The sequence below is a fragment of the Crotalus tigris genome, unplaced genomic scaffold, assembly GCF_016545835.1.
Source record: "Crotalus tigris isolate CLP2741 ecotype Arizona unplaced genomic scaffold, ASM1654583v1 scf7180000017834.3080900, whole genome shotgun sequence".
Classification (NCBI taxonomy): Eukaryota; Metazoa; Chordata; class Lepidosauria; order Squamata; family Viperidae; genus Crotalus; species Crotalus tigris.
The window spans coordinates 1,424,632-1,449,564 of NW_024096662.1; the positions used below are offsets into that span (position 1 = coordinate 1,424,632).

General features: G+C 38.2%; 1 protein-coding gene across 2 annotated transcripts in view; it reads left to right on the plus strand.

Annotated features, from left to right (window-relative positions):
• PMEPA1 (prostate transmembrane protein, androgen induced 1) overlaps positions 1-24,933 on the plus strand; it is an 81,121-nt gene that overhangs the window by 48,659 nt on the left and 7,529 nt on the right. For both annotated transcript variants that reach the window (XM_039343236.1, XM_039343235.1), the window contains exons 2-3: positions 16,240-16,394; positions 24,846-24,899. In XM_039343236.1, coding sequence (XP_039199170.1) covers positions 16,240-16,394; positions 24,846-24,899 — 209 coding nt within the window. The remainder of the gene's footprint in view (positions 1-16,239; positions 16,395-24,845; positions 24,900-24,933) is intronic.

Here is a 24,933-nt window from a genome sequence, read left to right on the forward strand (position 1 = left end):
GTGGGAATGACAATGAATCACTCCCGGCTTATCACCCAGATTGCTCTGGGTAACAAGATTAGATTTTCATAAATTTGAGACACTCCCCCGCCCTCATGCCTTCGTGGGCAGCCAGGAGTCCAGACATGACTGGATCTTGCACATACTTGGTTGTTAGCCAGCAAATATATGTGCCTGGTTGAGGAGGAGGAGGAGGAGGAATGATTTAGTAGACCAGTTTTGTATTGACGGAGGAAATATATTTTGCTCTTCTTATTTAGCAATACAAAGTTGCAGCATCAAAGAGTACACAGGTTTATAACCAAAGCTGGTTTTGTAATGGTTTCTAGAATTGCCTGGATTTGTTTTTCAAAAGTGTAATTAAAAACACTGAAACAAAATAGAACAGCTGGATTGGGAACTGAAAATAGAAACATGGCAAAGATTTCCAATTCAACCAGCATTCTGTAGTTTGTCTTAGTTATCCAGAGGACCAGGAAATGGGCAGCATGGTTCAGTTTAGAGCAAAAGTGGTTAAGAAAATATCTTGTGATGTGTCAGTTGTTCTGAGTCACTTGCAGTGGATTGACTAGGAATTTTGATTGCAAAGCTTTTAACTGTAATAAGAGCACATTAGGTCATTCCCATCTGAATTAGCTGCCAAAATGAAGACATCTGGCAAAGAATTTGGAGCTAAGGTTATATATCACTTTAAATTATAATACCCAAATTTGAATTCAAGCCTAGCCCATTATAAGTTATTTAATAAACCATAGTTAGGTAAATCTTGGTTCAGCCTTTCCATGAAAAGGTGGTGAAAATGAAATCCAGGGCTCAGGAGGTATCCAGAAACATCTCCTTAATTCTATCATAAGTGCATGATTCATTGAAGCTATGAAGGCGGTGAGGACACTCTAGCCATCCAGCCCAGCCATTATTACTAATTAGCATTTTGCAATTGTGTACCGAATTTTGACATCAAGAGGCTAAAGTTCTGTGACACAATTTATGTGCATTTCATTGTGCTGAAATATCTCCAACATATCTTGCTTCCATTCCCAATCTTGAAACCCACTCCCCAGCCTGAAATTACAGTGGAGAAAGGGAGTTGGTGGGTCCCTACTGTTTATTTTTGGTGCCCTTCAGTGATTCTTGACTACAACGACTGCCTGTCGTTGTAGCCAAGTCCTTGTAGTTTTTTCAACAAGATCTGCTGCAACCTAATTTTTTTCTGAATAGATTCCTGCAGCCCTCTGGAAATCACTAATCAATTGATTAGTTTGTGGGTTTTATTATTCTGGGAAGCCATCAGCATAAGCCAGTATTTCTCAACCTTGGCATCTTTAAGATGCGTGGACTTCAACTCTCAGTCTGCACATCTTAAAAGTTGCCAATGTTGCAAAAGATTGACATAAGTCCTGGGCTTTAATTTATCTAGCTGTTTTTGACTTGATGTTACAGAACATAGTTACAGAAACCATGACTTGGGATTATACCTAACTCTGGGAGAAAAAAATAATTTCATAGGGTAAGATCATTGATTTTTTTAACACACTGAGCCCAAATACTTCTAAATCTTCCCCAGACTTTCCAAATATTCTATTATTCTAGAATGGTAGGATTCTAAAAGTTTCACAAAGTGGTAAAAATCATCTTTTTCTAATGGGCTCTTATCAAGGACAATGAGCCTGGTTTGCCTTTGTAAAGTTATTGAATACTGTATGATGTTTTATTTTTATTGTGTAACTGCCTGGGTAGTATAGAGCGTATTGCATTTTGGATGCATACCACTTTTTTGTTTCCATTTTGGAAACCAGTATTTTAGGCTCAGCCAGCCTCAATAATTCCTACTTTAATATGTTCAACCCACCCTCTAGGCTATCATTGCCTTAGTGTAAAACTGTTCTGGAATGTAAACCTCAGACATATGTTTTCTGTGTTTTCATAGAATCACAGAACTGTAGAGTTACAAAGGAATAATCTACAAAATAATTTAACTTTAAATGATAGCTGTCCAATCACTTCTTAAAATACTCCAGAGATATAGAACCCACAACCTTTTTCATATATTTGAGAACACTTCTTATGTCTCCTCCCAGTCTTCTTTTCTCCAGACTAAACACCCCAAGTTCCTTCAGCCTATTCTCATTGACGATCTCCTTAATATCCATCTCAAATACAACTACTTTCTTCCATAGTGTAATATGTACCACATCATTGTGCAGTCACACACAGCACATAGCTAAAATAAGTGAGGGTTGCCTCCAGGTGACCAAGCATGAAAACATCTATAGCAGTGGTTTCTTTTTTTCATCCTTAGATATGTATTTTTATTTTATTTTTCTCCACTAAACCAGTGCTAATTTACCATGCAGTGAAGATACTAATGCTAGTAAAGCTTAACATTTCAAAACAAGCCATTAGCACTTTTATCCAAACACATTCAAGAGTTTAAATAGGATTTGCTAGCTGTACAAATATTTATGACTCTGTTTCAACATTTTATATTGAATCACCATTTGAAGTTGAAAGCAGGAAGTTGTCATCAGATGTTTTCATTTCAGCACTCTGTGTTTTTCTCCCTCTTCAAAGGATGCTTCCTGATTAATAAAACTGTGTTAAAATGAAAAGTGTTCAGTGCTCCTGTAAATTTACTGGAAGACAAAGTGAAGCTGATTGAAACATGTCAGATATTGCGACATGCCATATTGGCTGTTACTGTAACTCTGCTGATGAGTAGTGTCAAATACTGATTGTTAACCTGTCAGGCCCTGTCAAATGTTGAGTGCATCTTTGGAACCATCAAAATGTTGACTACTATTAAATCATCGTCGGATGTTTGGGTATTAGTTGATAATAATGTTGGACTAGAAGCTCCAAATGCCCAGAAATCCTACAATATTCAGATGTTATTTGCCTTCAGACAATCCAGAACTATATCATCTATCATTATGGGGCAAATTTGGTTTCCTTTGAAGTGTGGGTGACATCGTAACATTGCATACAAAGGGAGTTGAGCTTGCAGCATGCTGCTGATCTCATTATTTGCCTCCCCCTGCAAATATCTCTGAAGCTATCATGAGCATTTTGGAGAGCAAATTCATTTCACCAGAAATTAGTGAAGAATCTTGAAAAACAGACAAATAGTTTTTGAGGAGCTGAGTTTTTATACCCCCTTGTCCTGAAGTGCGGTGGCCCCTTGATGCAACATACAGCTCAGTCTTTTTCAGGCTGTCCATTGCAACAGTAAAGAGTTGCAACCAGTGTGGTGTTAAGCAGTAAAGAACCACAATTTCTGTGAAAGCCTCATTATGTCTCACTGGAGCAAAGCGGTTTGAGGTTTACAGCCATAATTGAAGAAAACTGGTGGTTGCACAAACTCCTGAGACAATTATATCAGTGCTGGCAGCCCCTTAGTGATAGATGAATGTTTTCATTTGGTTCTTGAAACTGATAATGCTTATAGGAATGTGCTAAAAATATTTATTTACAAAAGCAAATCTATGCATTGCTCCCTTTTCCCACTGTCTAGATTCCCAGCGTGTCTGTGTTTGTCTAGACAGAAAATAAAAAGAAGCAGTATCTGAATGTGGATCTGAAATATATTCAGGAATAAAAATTATGCTAAATTAAATTAATGTGACCTTACTTTGCATTTCGATGCCACATTTGCCTGTCTCATAAAGCTTCTTTCATCCTTCATCTTTCCCTGGGGAAAATTGCAGGGAAAAATGGAATGAGGTCTTCTCTAATTGAAAAGTGACAATGATTAGGAACCCAAATACATAATGTGTTTTTTTTTTTACAAAAAGGTATGTGGGCGGTGGGTGTGCATGTGTGCCTATCTCTTATATATGCATATGCGCACACAGAGACATATACCCACATACATATATAATATGAATTAATTGAATGATAAATTCATGCGGTTTGTTTCATTTCTCAAAAGTTTGCTTTTTTATACAGCAATTGTTGCAAAGTGCTACTAGATTGATTTTGGGGGGAGGGCATTATTCTCTCCATTCGTGTTTAGCTAGTGGTCCACATTAACCATTAACCAGGTGGATTTGGCGTTTTGTATGCCAAAAACATTGTGAAAATATAATTAATGAAATGAAAATGAAATCAAGAAATCAGTTCTGTCTTTCCCCTGCCTGTAAATTACAGCTCGAAGGATCTTTCTATTTGTGTGTCGGGGTGCTATTATCTCTCCTGTTGTGAGTTCTTTGCTTTTGAAAAAGATTCACCTATTGGTATAAGGTGGAAGATAACAACAAGTTTTTGATTTTTTTTTAAATAGAAAGTGATGCTACCACAATTGTGTAACATGAGACCAATTCATCATGGAAGAAAAAAATGAAAAGAGGATTGAAGCTAAATAATAACAGGGAGAGTCTGTGGATATAGTCCCTCAGCAGTTACCCAGGCATTTGTCATGAAAGAGCAGCAAATTATTAGTTATTACATTATTATTGTATTTACTTATAGGAACAGAATTTTATGAGATTTTTCTGCCTCAGCTGTCAAAAGAAGTTAGCCAGCCTTGAATATAATGCACTTTCCTTGGGGGAAACATTCATTGACTTGGACTACCCTGGTAAATCTAGCTAACCTGGCAAGGAGCCATCAAACCTGACCCTATGGGATGATTGACATTGTTTGCACCATGGGCAATCTATAGCAGCCTTCTTCTTCTCCCAAAGAAGCAAAGTTTACAGTGGTGGTCTTGGGGCTTAAGCCATTTTCCATGGTCAGTTGAAGGCTATTCATTTGTTCACCAGCCCTGCCCTACGGAACACTCTTCTCCTGGAGATTCAACAGGTTCCAACTCTCTATCCTTCTGGAAAGCACATAAGACCTGGGTCTTCCCTCAGGCCCTGGGATAGGATGAGGTCAGGATGAGATGAGAATGTTCTACATTGCATTAGTGTGACACATCATCAGGTGTGGTTGTTGTGTCAGCTTTTCTCTTTTTGCTTTTATTGTCCTTTTGTTTTAAAATAAAATATAAAATATTCTATTAAGAGTTTAAAGACTAAAACATAATGTGTGAAATTGTCATGGATCACAGCTCTGAAATTTGGTTCTATTTTAACAGATTGCTTATATTTTAAAGCTAAATTTGGATTTTGTAATTTCTGGGGTTTTCTCTTTTATTGTTTATCTCTTGTGTCTTGCTTTTTATTTTATTCTAAATGGGTGTGTATATAGAAATGCAGTCATGTATAGAAATATGGTAAGACCAGAAACTGATTGGCAATGTTTACTAAGACAAAATGTTGAAATAAGGATACTCGCTTATATTCTAACTCATCTTCCTTCTTGTAAACTTAATAATGCATTCAGATGAATACATTTGGATGATGTCTGAATGGGGAGATCAAGAAAAGTCTTCTTTTGGAGGTTTGTCAGAGGTGTTTTCAATTGAGAAGGGGACCAGACAGGGTTGTCCATTGTCACCACTGCTGTTTGTTTTAACTTTGGAAATTTTGCTGATTAAAATTCGGGAATCACAGAAAATAAAAGGAATAGAAGTTAATAAAAAAGAATATAAATTAAGGGCTTTTGCAGATGACTTGGTTGTTACTTTATCTCAACCAACTTATCCTGTAATTGAATTGTTACAACTGATACATCAGTATGGACAAGTTTCGGGTTTTAAAATTAATAACAATAAACTAAAATATTGCTTAAAAATACGACTAATTTGGATAAGGAGACTCTAGTTAGGTTGACAGATTTTGAGGTTGTTAATAAGGTAAAATATCTGAGGGTTATCTTATCTGCTTCTAATGCAAAACTGTATAAAAATAATTATGAAAGGCTGTGGGTTAAAATACAAAAGGATTTGGGAAATTGGAAGAAGCTGCAATTGTCCCTATTGGGGAGAATTGCAGCGATTAAAATGAATGTTTTGCCAAAGTTTCTCTTTTTATTTCAAATGATACCTATTTTAAAGAATGAGGTTAATTTAAATGAATGGCAGAAAGGTATCAATAAATTTATTTGGGCAGGGAAAAAACCAAGAGTAAAACTTAAAATTATACAAGATATTCGTGAGAGAGGTAGACTCAAGGTACCGAATCTGAAATTGTATTATGATGCTGTGATGTTAATTAGTGATTGGGTTAACTTAACAAATGTAGATGTACTGCTCCTGGAGGGATGGGATTTACTTTTTGGATGGCATGCCTATTTAATTTTTAATAAGAAGGTTGACAGGGTTTTTAAGTCTCATATTTTAAGAACTTCCTTACTTTGGGTTTGGAAGAAATATTATAGAAGTGATTCAAGAATTCCATTATGGGCTATTCCATGGCATGCGATAGAAGGGATAAGGAGAGGAGTTAAGATGGATAGCATTTCTTATATACAATTACTTAGATGGGATGGTAAAAATTTTTTCATGGTTTCAGTATAGACAATTATTGGAAAGGTGGAAGATAGATTGTAAGGTGGGTTTGCTTAGAGAGGATGAGAATTTGTTAAAACAAATAAAAGATCAAAGACGAACCCATATCAAAAGAATTTATGGGGTGTTAGTGGAACTGGATTCAGAAGCAGAAGTTAAAGATTGTATGGTTAAATGGGCACAAAACTTTAATGAATCGGTTCCATTAGATACTTGGGAGATTATTTGGGTGAGGAATGTTAAATTTACACAAGCCCAAAACTTACGGAAAAACTTTTATAAAATGTTTTACAGATGGCACCTTGATCCACAAAAAATGTCTCGTATGTATTCAGACTTGCAGCCTAAATGTTGGAGATGTGGTTGCTTGGATGCTACTTATTATCATATTTGGTGGTTATGTAAAAATATAAAAGCTTTTTGGATTAAGATATGGTGGAATATTCAAAGAATTTTTAAAAGAAGGATAAAATTTACTCCACAATTGTTTTTGTTGGGTATTGTTTCCGACTGACAGTAAAGAAACTATACTAATGTTAAATCTAATTACAGCGGCTAGGTTGTTAGTAGGGCAATGCTGGAAGAAGGAATCTTTGCCTACTTTGCAAGAATGGTTTCTTAAAGTTTCCTATTTAGTGGAAATGGCAAAGATTTCGGCTTTTTTGAAAGATCAATCGCAAGAGAAATACCTTTTGGTATGGAAAAGATGGATAAATTTTATACAATACAAGTATGATATAAAAAATACTATTTAGCTTTTGAATAATTTATATTTAAAGTTTAAGATATATTTTAGATATTTTTTTTCTTTTTCTAATTTCTTTTTTTCTTTTCTTTTTTCTTCCTCTTCTTGCTTCTTTTCTTTTTCTCTTTCTGTTTTTTAAGTATTGGTGTTAAAGTATTTTATGATTTGTTTAATTATTGTAACCAAATTTGTATATGGTTCATTTGTGTTTTAAATTTTTTCTTTTAAATTTTAATTAAGCCTGTATTCAGCTCTGGGAAGGTTGGGGGAGGGTTGGGGTGGGTTGGGAGAGTTGGGGGAAGGGAATTTTTTTTTGTAAAATTTTAAAAATTTTCAATAAAAAAAAAAGAAAAGTCTTTTTCAGCATTAAGTGTCAGATTACAGTATGGAACAATATCATTGATCTGATGATAATTTAGTTCTAGAACTACTAGAATTGTTAAAACAAAATATGTTATTTTTTAATCAAGTAGTCAATTGGTTATTGGCTTTTCATATCTTTATTCTGAAATCCAGTACCTTTTCTATCATATCCACAGTGTAAAATTCCAGAACTTTACTTGAAAGTGCAGGTTTTCATCATTTTTCCCTTATCTGCTTTGCAGCCCTTTTGACATTTTGACTGTAGGCTAGCCATTAATATCAACTATTTGAAAGCAACGTCTCTTTAAAACAATAAGATTACACAACTTCATATAGTGGCACTATTAAAATCATTATAAGAAACATACCAGTAACATTAAGCAGTGACAGAATAATTAGTATGCATGAGTTTAATACAGTTTTTAGTTGGAATTAAAACATTTCATTCGGCCTAATGTGAACAGCATAGTCTACCTATACAGAGGGCGCCATCACTGAAAAATCACTTCAGTGCTTTGTTTTTCAACCTTGGCAGCTTGAAGCTGTGTGGATTTCAGTTCCCAGAATTCCCCAGCCAGCAAGGCTAGCTGGGGATTTCTAGGAATTTATGTCCTCACAGCTTCAAGTTGCCGAGGTTCAGAAACACTGCTCTAGTGGGAGTGAAAAGAAGGATGTCGTATCATGCGTGTTTCCTCAAATGCTCTTTCCACCCCTCACAAAAGTGTGCTTCAATCTGTGATCTCGTGATATCTCTTTTTAGCACATGAGCCAACTTATTTCTGTTTCAGCTCCTGTGATTCCAAAAACATTGCAAGTTGTTCTTCACTTGAAATCCTGGAGGTCGGTTAAGCTTTGGGGAGAGATACTTAAAAGGTCTTAGGCCATCCCAGAAGAGGTCGATCTATGGCAAAGTTATATCAGGATGCTATCATATCACTCTGAACTTTAATTGTGAGCAGAGGGATAGCACTCCCAACGACTTTTGCCCAAATAAACTTTACATAAATTTTATCCTCTGCAAAAAAAATCCTCAGTTTTGACTGCCCTCTGAAGTGCTATTAGGGTGCAATCCAGCTCTCCAGAGGTGAGCAGTTATATAGCAATGGGGCATACACAGAAACCTAATTCTGCTTCCTGATTTCATGTACCCGCTTGAAACAAACAAACTGCACAGGTTGGTTCTGCCTAGAGGAGGTGATCTTTCAGGTTCCCGAGTATCCAGCCTTAAAAACAGATCTTTACACTGTCCCTAAAGGTTGTGGGAAGCCAATGTAATACTGTACCGCAGGGGTGAACAACATTGACATCTTTAAAACTGGTGGACTTCCAAGTCTCAGAATTCCTCAGGCACCATGGCTGGGTGAGGAATTCTGGGAGTTGAAGTCCACAGGTCTTCAAGTTGCCAAGATTGGACACCCCTGCTGTACAGTATTTGCGAAACCGGTCTCATACAATATTGCCAGTTCTCCCGCATGCATGAATAGGCCACTGCATTTTACACCAGCTGCAGTCTTTAAAGGGAGTCCCATATACAGTAGAGCGTACTGCAATGACAGAGGTGTGCATTTGGAATTTAATTTGTGAGACTTGCCAGCTGTTGATTCCAATGGAAGCTATTTACTTCTACTGCTTATTCTGTATATCATTTACTTAATGTAAACCATCCGTATTTGTTTTCCTTGCAACATGGTGCGGTTCCTTCTGCTAATGCTGACAAACGTTTGGAGGGTACATAATCTCAGTTGTCTAAGAATACCCAGTGGAAATTACGGGTTGTAGTGTCTTTTTCTTTACTTTCCTTTTTGCATAATGAAAAAACATGCGATCACGATATTAATCAGGCAACTCTAGACATGATACACACACACACACACACACACACACACACATATATATATATACACACACACACACATACACACACACACACACACACACACACACACACACACGTGTGTGTGTGTATACACCATGAGATTTCCCAAGTAGGGAAGGGGAGAAAGAATCCCTTGAAAATCTTTCTTGACAGGATATTCTGTATATATAAACAGCAGAACTGGAAGGAGAGAGCAGAGTATGTGATTGGTATATATTTACTCAAGGAGGGAGATACACATACACACACAAATTGATGTGATTCACTAAACATGCTTTACTCTTTTCCATATTAACTTATCTTCTGCATATAAACAATAACTTGAAATACCCAGAGGGCTGCATTTGTACATCAAGCTTAGCCACTCCTCCATTAACCAAGATTAATAGTAACTATGCTTAGATATAGGGCAATGCAGCTGCTTTAGGTGACCTGGTTTAAGTGGGTTGGGTGAATGAATCTCAGTCTTTGGGTTATAAAATGGGTGAATTGAAGAGGGACAAAGAATCCATTACATGGATTATTCAGAGAATTTATCCTGCCCCCCCACCCCATCTCAGGCACCAGGCAGAGGGTCCCAAGTGCTTTGCAGCACCAGGTGTGTGGTGTGACTGTGAAAAGCTGAGGATGTGCTATCTGTCTGCCAGAGTGTCTAAACCTGTCTACCCCTTAGCCAGCAGGGAAGGGGTGAAAACAGCTAACACAAGGAGATTGTTGTCTTCCCCCCACCCCTTGTTGGATTTCTGTGACCTTTGACCTCCTCCTGGCTGCCGTGAAACAAAGGCCCAAAGACATCACCCTGGGGTCTTTTGGCAAAGCAGTACTGCTACTAGGCTGCTTACAAAAGGAGCCATTGACCCCCCCCCAATCCCTCCTCAAGGGAGTAAACATTTGAATGGAACAGTGTGACCCAGCTTTGTTGTCACTCAGCCTAGTTGTGCTGCTCAGTCCTGGATGCCAATTGCACCACCCTTTTTGGACATATATCTCATTGCAGGACAAAGAGAGAGCCCAACCTTCTTCCCCATTCTGCCGCACCCCATTTTTGGAGTGGCTCTGTTTATATACAAGCCTTTCAGACAATCCGCTGTGAGAGTTTGTGTTGTGGATGGAGAGGGTAGGGAACAATGTGCGCACAGCATGATTCTCAATTGAAGGGGGGGCTAATACCCTCGCTTAAAACTTGGGAGGCATCACCGAATGGCAAATTGTTTTATACTGTTGCTGGGTAGATCTCCCTCCTTCGTTGGACCATGGTAAATTAGGCTTCCTTCAGGCTCTCATTGGCACTGGGTGGCTCTCCCCCCCACCTCCAAGCAGAGTGAATAGGGAAAAGAAGATTTAACTTTCCCAATCCACGATATATCTCCTGCATGCCGCCCAATTAAGGTAGACCTGTGGTTCTAAAGCTGGAGATATTAAGGAAAGCAGGGAAATATCTAAGAATCAACAGATTATCTGAATGAGTTGATCTGAGCTACAGGAAGCATCTGTCTGAAATTAAAAGAAATAGATGAGAACTAAAGCATAGGAGAATTTGTAGGATTAAGGTTTAACACCCCACTTTCCTCTTTTGAGTATCAGTGCAGTATGTTTGGGTTGCAGTTTTTTTAAAAAAAAAAACAGATTCACATAACTAGATCATTTAATCCCATGGACTAAATCTATTTACATTTATCTGCAATGTGTGTCATAAGTGTGTGCATGTGTGTTAGGTCATAGGAGTTGTTTTATTGTACTATATCTTATGGGAGGTGATGATTTCTGCATGACTGTCGTTTTATTGTTTTTATTCTGAACTGCTTTGAGACATATCTCATGATTACAAAAGAGCAGAGTACTTGCCTGCAATAAACTAAAAAACACTGAAAACATTGTATGTCCCTTTTTGTGTTGTTTTCAGCTAGTTTGCCAGAAGAGAATTAGTGATGTTGAATCCTAATTAATTAATGCAGTGTTAAATAAAAGTTTTTAGAGAGCTAAGCAGGGGTGTCAAAAAGGTCAAGATGGCTGCCTCAAGGATGTGATTGAAGCCTCACTTTTTTCCACATGTATCATGCACATCTTGCACCTTTTAAAAAAGGGTGGGGCTTAAATTGCACAGCTGTTCTTGCCATCTTGAGTTTTTGTATCCTCCCTCCGTAACTGCTGAATATATAGTTCACAATTATTTGGGATGCTTGCAGTAGATCTGAAGGTGCTTTAAACTGGCAGGACTGGCTGCTTCACAGTTACAAGCAGGTATAGGCTATTTTCCCAGCCTCTCTTTTGCTTTCATTGGCCCTGAACCTCTAAAATTTTAGAACTGGGCTAAAAACTAGGGTGGCTGAAAGCAGTTTGTCCACAGACCAATCTAGGAAACTCCAGTGCAGGTTCTGTGTCATTCCCAGGATGGAAAAATAATTTTGCTGTAGCAGGCCTTGAGGGTAGGCAGTGATGTCACAGCATGTTCACAGGCCTTCTAAATGCAGGGGAGTGAAATGTCAGTTGCTCAACCTTGCTAATTGTGGCAGCTGTTGTGAGGAATTCAGCAGCCAAGGGAAACCCTTCACTCAGCCAGGTGATAGGAAGAGAAGCAGCCTGATGTGGGGAGAGATCCGCAGAACAGAGAGGCCAGCAGGGCTGAAGTGTATGTCCACTCTTAAAATAGCCAGCTTGCTGATCACAGCGGAGGTCATGGTCAAGGGGCTGGAATAGAACAGGCATGGATAAAATTTTAAAGACACTCATTGCAGACACTCAACAATCATATGCCAAGTCTGGCTCACACAGTGCATATTGAAGCCTTTATTTAAGATAGAGATCTGTGCCGTGTGTACAGTGTGAACTCTCCTCTCACTACCTCTATGTAATATGTATGAAGCATGGACCTGCCTCCACTGATCTCCAGTACAGACTATGAAGCCACTGACTATTTATCAGATAACAAAATGTTTAGTTTTGGGAGCATACATCTAGGCTGTAAGATCTAGGCGGAAGCAAGGAGTCAGAATGGCCTGTATCTGTGCCACCCTCAAATGGTCATCCAGATTTTTGCGACCCAGAGATAGTGTGTCTTATTAAAATTATAGCTGGAAATGCAGGAGAAATGTCTTCCCAATGTTGTTGTGATTCTTTTGGCTGACCAGCCTTCCTCATTTCAATCTTTCCTTCTGTCTCATACCCACCCACACAAACACATGCACCCCATAGTAATTGTATTAAAGAAACCAAGTAATCAAAATATGTACAACTTCCGATTACACTTCATCTATGCCAGTACTTCTCAAATTTGGCAACTTAAGACATGTGGAGTTGAAGAATTCCCCAGCCAGCCAGCTGGCCTTAAGTTGCCAATTTTGAGAAACATTGATCTATACCAGGGGTCTTCAAACTTGGCCCTTTTATAACTCGTGGACTTCAACTCCCAGAATTCCTCAGCCAGCATGCCCAATATGAGCCCAATTTAGATCTGGACCCTTATTAGTTCCCTTCAACATATCATCTCCAAAGGAAAGAGCACTTGGAGAACCATAAAGCATTTGTTGGGCTTCATGGAGTCCTGGTCCTTGGAAGGACAGAGAGCCTGATTGGGACAGCATTAGCTTCCTCCCTAAACTAAATCTGCCAGATATGGATATCTCAGGCATCAGCATCTGCCCTTGTCCATTTGTGAATGGAAAACTCAGGGACTTATTTCTGCCTAAGGCTTGTGTGTCCTCTCTTCTTCTCCCTCAAACTCTCTGAGTAGCCTGTTGTTGATTGCTCTTGTTTCCTTGACAGCTTTGTACATCTTCCTCTCCTCCCGCTTCCCTTTGTGAGACACTTTTGTGCCAGCTCAGGTCATTCAAGCTGCTTCTGCCAGCTGGCTGAACTGAGCCTTGAATTAAATTACGTCTGGAAGTCTGGCATGCGGAGACCCCTGGGGATCAGCTTGGAAGCGGCGGCTGCATTTTCAGTGGTAGGCTAACTCCCAGGGTGGGGGTGGGAGGCCTTTCCATTGGCCAGGCTGTTGTCACTCAGTGGATTGCTGCCATCTGAATGCTGCAGTTGACTATCTGGAAGGAATCTCTTGAAGCATAGGGAAAAGAAGGTGGGTGCAATGGATGGTTGGCCACAGCTAGGTAAAAAAAAAAAAGTCAAGGCTGTCTTTGTGCAATGTCTTACTTGAATAAGTGATAGGATAATGCTGTATTTACCCCAAAAGAAGAATGTCAGAATTAAAACAATCCCCTCCCCTGAATCTTAGACAATACTTTAATAAATTTGAGAGGGGGAGGGGATTAGCCTCTCTTTCAGATTAAACCATGGACTTTCCTTTTAGTAATAGATGACATCTTTTGTTTGGTAAATTCAAAAATTCTCACACTTCCAACTTCTTCCTTACTCACTTCCACTAGGTTGCCTTGATTTATTCACTGCAAAAGTGACTGTGATTTTTTTGGGGGGTGGAGGAGGAGGAAGGGAGGTATTTTTAATTGCCAATTTGAAGTTGATATTCCAGGTAGTATTTTTAACACTGTATGTTTAGTGTTACAGGTTAGATGGTTTGTTTTCTGGTTGAGAATCAGTGATCAAAAATTGAGGTGATGAATTTTGGCATATAAGTTGTTGTTGTTGTTGTTATGGTTGGTCACACAACCAGCTAGATGTTTAGGCTGGATTTGGCACTTTTGTCTATGTATTGAGTTCTTCCCAAAGAGAAATGGGCAGATGTTGTTGTTTAATAATAAGAAAGGTATTATCACAGGACGTGAGCTGTTCCAAATAAAGGTACTTTTTTTCAACGATGGTGGTGATTTTGTATTATAAGTGGTCCTCAATTTATGACTGTTTATGATTGTTTAATGAGCATTGAGAGTTACAATGGACTAAAAAAAGTTATTTATGACTCATTCTTGAAGTGATGACTGCTACATCAACCCGGTAATCCCATTATGGAGATTTGGCATACTGGTTCACACTTATGACTGGTTGCAGCATCTGCAATCATGTGATTATGCTTTGCAATGGTTTTCTGGCAAAAGCCAGCAAAAATGTTCATTGGATAAAATGGCTTCACCCTTATAACCATATGGTTCATATAACAACTATGTGATATGTTTAATGATCACTATAAAAAGTCGAGTCATGTGATACCTTGACTTATGATCACATCAACTTATGAAATTTGTTCCCAAGTGTGGTTGTAAGTCAAGGACTCCTTTAATATTATAATATGATTGTCTCTATTATACAGTTTGTCATTTAGCCAGATGTTCAGATTGGATTTGGCAGTTTTGTCCATCTATCAAGTCCTTGCAATTGACTTGGGATAGGCAAAAGTGGATGTCTGATCATGTTACAGATATCATTGCAGAATGTAAGCTGTTCCTAGTAAAGCTGCCTTTTGCAATTGACTGGTGGTGATTTTGTCAATGTGGATTATTATTACTATGCACACAACATGTGAAATCACATCTGCCAGTTCTTTAGCTGTTGTTGGCTTCAAACACAAAAAGTTCTTTCCAAGAGTCTAGGTTATCATAATGCATTAGTGTAGTGTAATGCAGTGCAGATCCAAGTAGTGGGACTTTTTGTAATTGACAGATGAAAATTTTGTCAATGCACAGATTTTGTAAGTCCTGTCCAAATTTTTTATATGACATCCAGTTTACTGATAAGTGATAATTTGCTGATAACTGATAATTGGCCATGGGACTCCCATGGCCAATATGTGCCATAATCTTTCAACTTCAATTTTCAGATTTTGATACTTTGATCTTTTCTAGTTCTTTGACTTTTACTATCTTCTGATATTGCCACATCAATTTGCCACACTTTCAACTACTTTTTCAACTCTGTGTTCCCAGCAGTTTTTCCTTACTGGCACATGATAGTTTTAACAGATGTTCCAGTGATTAATTTGGCAATTGTGTTATGTTTGCATAAGCTGTGTATATGATTTACTATTTCTTCTGCTTCTTTGCACAATATGCACTTTGAATGATTTGATGATTCTTCAATTCTGGCCTTGATTGAAATACTTTGCAATAGTTTTCTCTTGAGCAGTCAAAATCAAGCCTTCAATTTCTTTTTTTTTAATGTTCCAGTTGTAGGTCATTGCCAGGTTTTATCTTTATCCACTTTCTCTTCAGTCTTTGCAAAAAGTGACTATTGGTGCTTTTCCTTGCTGGCATTCGGTCTTATAGTGATGATGACAATTCGACAAATAGTCAGCCATGGATTTGGCATTTTTATTCACCTATCAAGTCCTTTGAAAGGATTTTGAATAGGCAGATGTTGTCATTTGATGGTAATGTTGTAGGATGGAAGCTTTATTATTGTTGTTATCATTTATTAATAATATTATTTTCCCAGGAGGAGTTGTCTTATTTGATTAGTCTTTCATATTTTGGAAGATTCAACTAATCTGTGGGTGTCTTTGAACATGAATATTGTCTCATGTCCCTTTTGCATGAGATCTCTCAAGGGGATGTAGAGAAAGTTTGTGCATAAAAGCCATTTTCAAATCATTTTGGGGAAGAATTTGTCCAGAATACTGCAAACCTTTTTTAAGTCGTGCTTCTTCTTTCACTTTTTGACAACACAAAGAAATTGTTGCTTTGTCCCTTATATAAAGCATCTACCTCTCATTGTTCACTCAAGTGGCTTCCCTGAATAGTTTATGGACAGTAAAGAGATTTTTCTGATTTTCAAGCTTATACTTGAAAAAGGGCATGCCCAACAAAGGGATAATAATAATACTGAGGTGCTCTTATGACTTAATTGTTGTCAACATCTACTCTTATCTCAGAATTTTTCCTTTGCTCTTATTTATCTGTTTCTGGTTTATATTGAGGCCTGTTAAAATACAATCTTTGTCTCTTTGTTTCTCTTTTATAGCGGAATTAGAGTTTGTACAGATAATCATAATTGTGGTGGTGATGATGGTTATGGTGGTTGTCATCACGTGCCTGCTGAATCACTACAAACTTTCTGCAAGATCTTTCATCAATCGACCCAGCCAAGGACGGAGAAGAGAAGAAAACCTGTCATCGGTAAGGAGGGTTGGGGGCCAATTCTAATGGTTACCAGCTAAGACTTTGCTATTTGTCAGCCCATCCAACCAATAGTGGTCCATGAGGATGGGATGAAGGAGGTGTCCAAAAAGACAAATTGGCAAACATAGCATCTTGAAGCTGCATTTGCCATCTTACCATTCTCTCTCTCTCTCTCTCTCTCTCTCTCTCTCTCTCTCTCTCTCTCTCTCTCTCTCTCGCTCTCTCTCTCTCTCTCTCTCTCTCTCTCTCTCTCACACACACACACACACACACTTCCTCCAGTGAATGCTGCAGATCCAGATAACTTTAAAATATTAAAGGCGAAAGACAGTAACCTTTTTTATATACCAATGCTGCATTTCTGTTTTGCAGAGAAGTGAGTTCTCCACGTTTCTCCACAACATCTCGATTTCTGGTCTATCAGATATTCAAATGCATCCTGCTATCATTGAACTTCCTACTAATTATTGATTGATTGATTGAAATTTTCTGTGGCCTGCCTCAATTTTCAAACTATGGGCAGCGTACAGTAGAACAGGGGTTCTCAACCTTGGTAACTTGAAGACTTGTGGACTTCAACTCCCAGAATTCCTCAGCCAGCTTTGCTGGCTGAGGAATTCTGGGAGTTGAAGTCCACAAGTCTTCAAGTTGCCAAGGTTGAGGATCCCTGTTAAGTAGAACAAACATATAAAACAACTTGAACAACCTCAATGTATGCATTAGAAATAGGTTAAAAACCAGGAAGAACTATTTGTTTCAATTCCGTTATGAAACATCTGGATGGGAAGGTCTTCAGAAACCTCTGCTGATGGTGAATTCCAGCACTTGAGTCCCCCAATGGATAGGCTGTCAACTGGTTTATAGATATTGTTGGGGGATTGCTCTCAGCAGATCCACTTAAGGTAACCTTCCCAGGTGGATAGATTCAACCTTGATAAGTCATTACTTACTTTTTTCTGGCAGGCCCTGCCCTATAGCAATAGCACTTAGATTTATATACTGCCCCACAGGGTTTTTACAACACTCTCTGAGTGGTTTACAATGTCAGCATATTGCTCCCAAGTGTCTGGGTCTTCATTTTGCTGACCTTGGAAGGATAGAAGGCTGAGTCAACCTTGAGCTGATGAGGATTGAACTCCAGACTGTGGGCAGAGTTTGCTTGCAATACTACATTTTAATCACTGTGCCGCCAGGTTTCCTACACTTAGTGAATTTTAATTCCTCTCCTTGTCCACAGTTCAGCACTCCTCCAAGACTATGTTTTGAATGATATATAGCCCTGGGAACAATAGTAGACATTGATCTCCCATAAATAATGACTTTTGGCAAGAGGAAGCTTCACTATGTCCATGTAGGATGGTTTTGGATTGGCCTCATCAAGGTGTGCACCTTCCAGTCTCCTCTAATGCTTATATCCAACTTGTGTGTGATGATGCTTGTTGTATCATTTCTCCTTTTTCAAGCTAAGAGTATTCTATTCTTTTGGATGCTCTCCATACCACTGACCATCTTCACAGGCCTTTATAGAAAATATTCCAAATTGCTTTTTAAAATTCTGAACAGAGCAGTCCAAAGAGAGTCTGAATAAAGTGGAATGATTATGGTCTGTGGTTTGGAAACAATCCCTTCCTTTCCCGTTTCTTATTCTATTGTATTTCTTAGCCCAAGGTCATATAACAGGCAGTCTTTGCTTAACAATCATAATTGTTGTTGCAATTGCATGATGTCTTATGATCTTGGTGCCTAGCACTGGCAGTTCTAGCAATCCTCAGTTACCATCACTAAGCAAATTACCACAGGTCATTAAATGAAAACTTCATGTGACCACAGCTGCTGACTTCCTGCCGACTTCCCCATTGATTTTGCTTTTGGGAAGCCGGTAGGGAAGGTTGCAAATCACAACCATGTGACCGTTATAATAGTCAGAAATCCAAGCTGGTTGGCAAGCTGCCAGGATAGCATTCACATGACTACGGGGTCCTGCGACAGTTGGACCTTGTTCAGTGCTATCATTAGTTCTAACAGCCACTGAAAGAGTTGTCATTAACCAAGGATCCTCTACACTTGATACAGCTAAGGATTTGTTTGAATGTCTAAATAGGAAAAAAAATATTATTCGTTCCGTTGTGGCTTTTAGTCAGAATACTCCAGAGCCCCTCACTTGTGAATATTTGCTTGGTGGCAAATAGGTTACTCTGTGGATTGTGTGAATTACTCCTCTGAACAAAGCTTTAGCTTCCTATGTTACATGTCACACATATTGATATGGGTGAGGGAAGAATGAGCAAGATCTGTTATTTCTGGAGTGTTTATAAGGGTACTTATCTTTAAGCACCCCCAGAAAGCTGCTTTGCAAAACAGTATGGCTCCCTCACTTGGGTTTTGAACAGTAAAATTCTTCTACTGCTTCAGCTTTGCTGTTTCATTTTCATCAGGAATTTTCCTCTAGCTCTTTTAATTTTATATTTTCTGTTTTGCGTATTTACATTCCGAGGGGCATTTTTACTTTATAATTTTATAAAGATGACATGTACTAAAAGCTAATTATAATAATTTATCATAAACCTTACTATGTTTTTTTTCTTTTATAATGTTTATTTTTAGTGGGTGGGTTGTAGATCATCCATCCTGCACATAGATTTCTACAAAAAAAACTACCAATAAGTTTCTTAATAATGAATTGAAATAAATTAAACTATATAATGGAGCAATGCATAAATCCTTCAGAGCCCAAATGGTGCTATTCTCCTATATGCATTTTTAATTTATATTTAATTTTATGTCATAACTGAGTGGCCCCTTAGGATATGAACAAGTGTAAGGTTGATTCTAGAAGTTTTAATCTAGGATTAATTCATCCAGATCAAAAACAGTGCAGGCTTCTCATATGTAGAGGACGCACAAAGCTCTTAAAAATGGAAGGGAAGACAGAAACTCAAAAAGCATCAGCTTGTCAACTCTGTGGCAGCCTTTAACTGCCTCCACCACACAAGACTGTCAGCTTGACATCAGCCTAAAGAACTGTAGAAGCAGATGGAATAATGCAATAGCTTTCCTCACTGTTAAATTAAATAGACACCAGGGAGCATAAGGCAATGATATACTCACCACTTAATAAATCTGCCATGGATGATGAAATATAAACATTTTTATGTTTAACTGTGATTCTGTCCTCTCTGGCTAGTAGGTGTGTTACTGTTATCAGGCGGATCTTTAACCCACGCAACTTGAATTTTACGGGAGGGGAAAACTACTGTTCTGAATGCAAAATTGATTGCTTTGAACATTTGGGAAGAATTTCAAGCCCCAAACAGTGTGTTTCACACTAGAAACAGAGCTGTTTCACATGCAAAAACATAGCCAAAATACTCAAAACAGCCTTTTTTTGCATTCAGGCAGTGGTTTGATCCAAGGGACAGCAGGGCTCATGAATTTATATGTTCCAAATGATTCAGAACTAAATGTTTTGTTGAATTCCACATGTAGCTTTCCATTTGAGGAAACTCTTTACAGTCCTCCTTACATGCCAATCTTGACCAGCATGTCTTCTTGTCTACCTGATTTGTCATCAAGGAGAGTTGCTGATGTTGTTTCAAGGCTAGTAAACCCAACAAGGTTTTTCTTGACTCACATCAAAGGCCCTTTTCCTCCTTGCATGTAACCAGGACACAAACATATCCTTGGAACCCTCTTTTTTCTTGCCAGACCTCAACCTCAACCTCAACTCTTGAGTGAGACAGGCTTAAATTATTCTCTGCTGTACCCTTGCTAAAATAATTGTTTTCCCCTTTAAGGTAGCGGCATCCAGTGATAACTGCAAGGTGCATCAAGCCTGCATTTGTCACCCATTGTATCAGATAGTGAGTTGGGTGACCAGTAGTAAATGGGTCAATGAGGCATTTATTAGCTGTTTTGGGCCCTCTGTTTGCTGTCATTGTGCTGTTTTCTCCCTAAATAACTAGACACAATAATTCTTTCGATTTTTATAAGGGTGATGAGCAAACAAGTGTTCTCTTTGTATTCCTTTCACCACCCTACTGTAGCTTCATGCAAACAGTTCCCTCCAGCAAATCCTTATCTATCAGCATAGCTAAATATGATGGATAGATGTTACTATTTTACATCCCTTATGGAATGGTGGGAACAATCAGTAAGTAGTAAATTTAAAAGGGGGTGTATCAGAACTGCTAAATAGTGTTAGACAGCTGTGCTATCTTGGCTCCTTGCTAGTTTAGTGCAAGGCTGAAATAGACCACCCCACTCCTTCCAAAATATAATCCAGAGGAATCTGGAAGTCAGTATTAATTTCCTTTATAGGGAGGGGGAAGGAAGGAGAGGAAAATCTGAAATAAAAATGGTGCTTTTGACTCAGCTCCCTTTCAACATATGTTTTAACCTTATTGTTGTTCAGTAACGCTGGAATAGATGTAAGATAAGAATCCAGTTAGGGTTTAGAGACATCCCTGTAACCAGAGCCACTCTATATCTGCTGCAATGCATGATTGACAGATCCATCTGTCCGTCCATCCATCCAATTTATATGGCTGCCTGTTTCACAAAAAAGTGACTCTGGATGGATACCATAAAAACTAGAAAACATTAATATAAAAAAAAACCCCTAAGGAACAGATATTTGTCTTGTTAGCTAGTGATGTGCTGAAGAAGGTCAATCTTTTTTTGTATTATGCACAGCACACACATAATCAGGATAACCCCATTCAGCAGCAGTTCAGGACAGATGCAACAGAACAGGGGGGAAGCAATCGAAAGAGCAAATAATCATTTTTGTCCAATTCACGGAGGATGGCGGATCACAGTTTTAACTCAGGCTGTGATGTGATGCTCACACCCAAGATTCCCTATGAATCTTTTGGTCTGAGCTTGAAAACCTTTTGAAAGCTACTATTACATATTATTTGAGACATAATGAGTTTTTATGCCTGTCTTCGTGAAAGTGAGTGCCGTATACTTTCATTGGGTTTCTCTTCAATACATCTAAAATTGGCTAGAATCTACTCTAGAATTATAATAGGACTACCATGAAGTCTGGGGCAAAAGGGCCCTAATTCAGCTTGTATCTCTGCTGTGAGTTTTGCCAAGCTGCAGTTATCCGCGTTATGATTTGAATTAGGACCTGGGAAAACCAAACTGAAATCTACCCTGAGCTACCTAAGTTAATTGTGTGGTTTTGAGCCAAGCGCTGCCTCTCAGTGCAGTCTACCCCAGGGGTAGTCAACCTTGGCTCTTTTATGACTCGTGGACTTCAACTCCCAGAATTCCTGGGAGTTGACGTCCACGAGTCATAAAAGAGCCAAGGTTGACTACCCCTGGTCTACTCCATAGAATTGTTGTCATGGGGAAAATTGCAGGAAACGCTACTTAGGCTGCCTTCAGGTTCTGGAAAACAGTAAGGATATGAATTAATAAACAAATGAGACAGTCATCTCTATGTAAGTGTAAAATGACTTCCCTGGAACCCTAATCTGAATAAGAAGGTTTTACGGCCATTTTTAATGGAATAATTTTGTCAGAATATTTCCTATATTAATGCATTGCTTGCTTGCTTGCTTGCTTTTCCTTTTTTCGTGAAATCTTCACCTGGTGAAAGATTCTTGCCATCTGGAGGTGCATTTATTTGTGTTCCTCTAATTTTTGGTACACTGGTTATTGTTTATGTTAAATTTAAAAGAGAAACCAAATTCCGGGGCCCAACTGAATCTGTAATTCCTCAGCAGCTCACAACAGCTTTCTAAAATACAGACATTTTATTAGTTACATCAGTCAAATGCTGCAACTGGATTAATACGCTGTATGAAATCAACACTGGCAATCCGTTATCTTTCACTTCAAAGGAGTCCCTTATCTTATAAGAGGCATTTTTGTGACAAGATTTGCTATAAAACAGAAGGAAGGGGAAAACATCTGGAGTGGTTCATTTCCATATAAATAACTTCTTTTCCCTTCTTAGAGCAGCAGCACTGCCTTGGGGCTTATGTGTGTGCAAAGCAGAGTTTTAAAACATAATGGAATAGAATGCATTCGACAGGCACTTGATGCCTAAATATATTGCAAAACGGGTACTGTACCCTGTCTATTTCACGGCATACTTTCACCTATGAAGCCATCTTAATTTTAACTTATTTCGCCTACATGAGGCACTGAAAACATCACAGAGTGTAAAAATAATATTTTTTTCGTCCCTCCAGAGTTGATGTTGTGGGGAAAATCATGTAAAACTTCATACATAGGAACTGGATATAATATAACATTCATATCATGCTAACCTGAGAGTATAATTTTTTTTTTTAGTGTATCTACCATTTTGATTGATTTTAGTTCTAAGTTTTTTTTTTTTTTCCTACTGAATAGACCAGCATCCTGCCTCTTGTTACTTATAACTTTGGGAGTTTCTATCCAATTTGCATTCATTATGCAAAGTTTGTATAACTCCCTAATTGCGTGATAATTGCCAATTATCAGGTAGTTTGGTTTAGATGCACACTAATAAATTTGTCACCCCCTCTTCTGGTTTCAACTGGAGGTACAGTTTTCATTTTTGCTAATTTTCTTTTAAATGCATGCATGGCCTTGCAATATTTGATTCAATATGCTGTAGATCCTGAAGCCTGAGTGAAGAAGCTAGAACTCATTGATGAAATACCCCGGGGAAGTTCAGATTTGGATAAAGGGAATTTTCATAGCTAATGTTAATATGAAAATTCGAAGCAAATGTTACAGCTTAAAGGAATAGAAATGATCACATTCTACTGCATTTATGCTTTCCAAGTCCTAAAGCTAATTGTCCTTACTGTATTCCACAGCTCCCATTTTAATCAGTTCCTCTGATAAGAGTCTCTTTTGTGATTTACAACTTTCTAGACAGTCCTCTTAAATTTAATGATCAATAAATGCATTTGAATTGAAACTCCCAGCTAACAAGGCTCGCTTGGGAAGAACTGTTTTTAGACATTCAGGAGGCAGCAAGGTGAAACAATATGGATTAAGCTTTTAAATATGCGCTAAGATGCTTGCTTTGTCTTATAAGTTCTTATTTTTGGGGTGGGGGGGATTGCAATAGGAATTTCCCAGTCCCTGACAAAAAGTACATTTCAGTGAAAGAAGTCACAGTACTAATAGGGAAATGGAGAATTTGGAAGGAAATCACACTCATTTCTTTTTGTATCTTTCTACTGCTAATTAACAAGAGGTTAAGAACAAAGGATAGTTGATACTCATTATTCTCAATAAAAGCCATGGATTGAGCTGTTTTGCTGAAATCTAGCTTCCACAAATAATCATGATAGAAACATAGCTTAGCATAAAGGCCTGATTACTAAACCAATATATTGAAAAAAGAAGCAACATGAATATGGAATTGTGTTGATTTTTTTTCTTCAGATTTTTTTTCTTTCCCTTTGGCTGACTTTAATCAACTTTATAGGGTTGCTATGAGGATTGAATAGAGAAAATACAGGGATGTCATTTTGAATTCCTTGAAGAATAATAAGATTAAATACATAGATATTTCAACTAGTGGTTATTTTCCTATTTGTTAATAATGCCCCCAGATTGTCACAGATCAAAATTTCCAGATATTTTGAAAAGGAGTAGTTTTCCAAGAATAGTTCAACAAATAAATAATCACTTGCCTTCCTTAATTTCCCCTTAATCAGCATTTGATTTGAACACTACTTAATGATGATGCTTATCATTTTTAATACTCTTGTGTTTTAAAGGAGGTTGTAGACATTGATGCGATACCTCTCCTTTGCAACTCAGAGAGATCTTAAACCTATGAAAAACACAGATTAAATTTTGTGACATTCAAAACCTTCTGAAATATTATTAGAGAAGAATCTTTTCTGCCAGCTTCAACTCTTAGACAACTACAGTCTCTTGGCCCATTACGTTCAATATCATTGATTTTATAACCACTTTTCTTCAGAGTGCAAAATGGTACAGATATGATCCCCAGGCTTCTCCACAATAGGCAGGACCAAATATTTGATCCTACGTTTTGCAAGGGAGGGGAGTGTTAAAAGATAAAATTGGCAGTTAAAGCCATGTGACCTCCTGATTCCGACAACAACCTCCACTCACTAATTCCTAGCTCTGCTTACCTTTTTAGTGAAGTCTTCAAAATCCCAGTTCTCAGTGTGGCACTTCTGCTCTATGGGGTTCCAGACATTACATGTATCTGCATGAAGCTATGGGGCCCAGGATCTTCAGCATGTCAAACAGGTTCTCTGCCACTTAATTTCCCTAATATGGAGGGCACTCACATCTGGAGACCTTCTTTATTTGCACCTCACCTGTCTGGTGGGTAGATTCCTCAGCCATGCAGGAGCAGGTGCTTTCAAACCTCTATACTATCTTAATGTGTTGGGCTTAAGAAAAGGTGGACCATCCAATAAGGGTTTTGAAAACTGTCTTCTTTCAATTTTTTAGGATGGCAGCTTATGGCCTTCGGAAAGCACAGTGTCAGGAAATGGTGTAACAGAGGTAAGGAACAGATATGCAATAGAGGATAAATCCC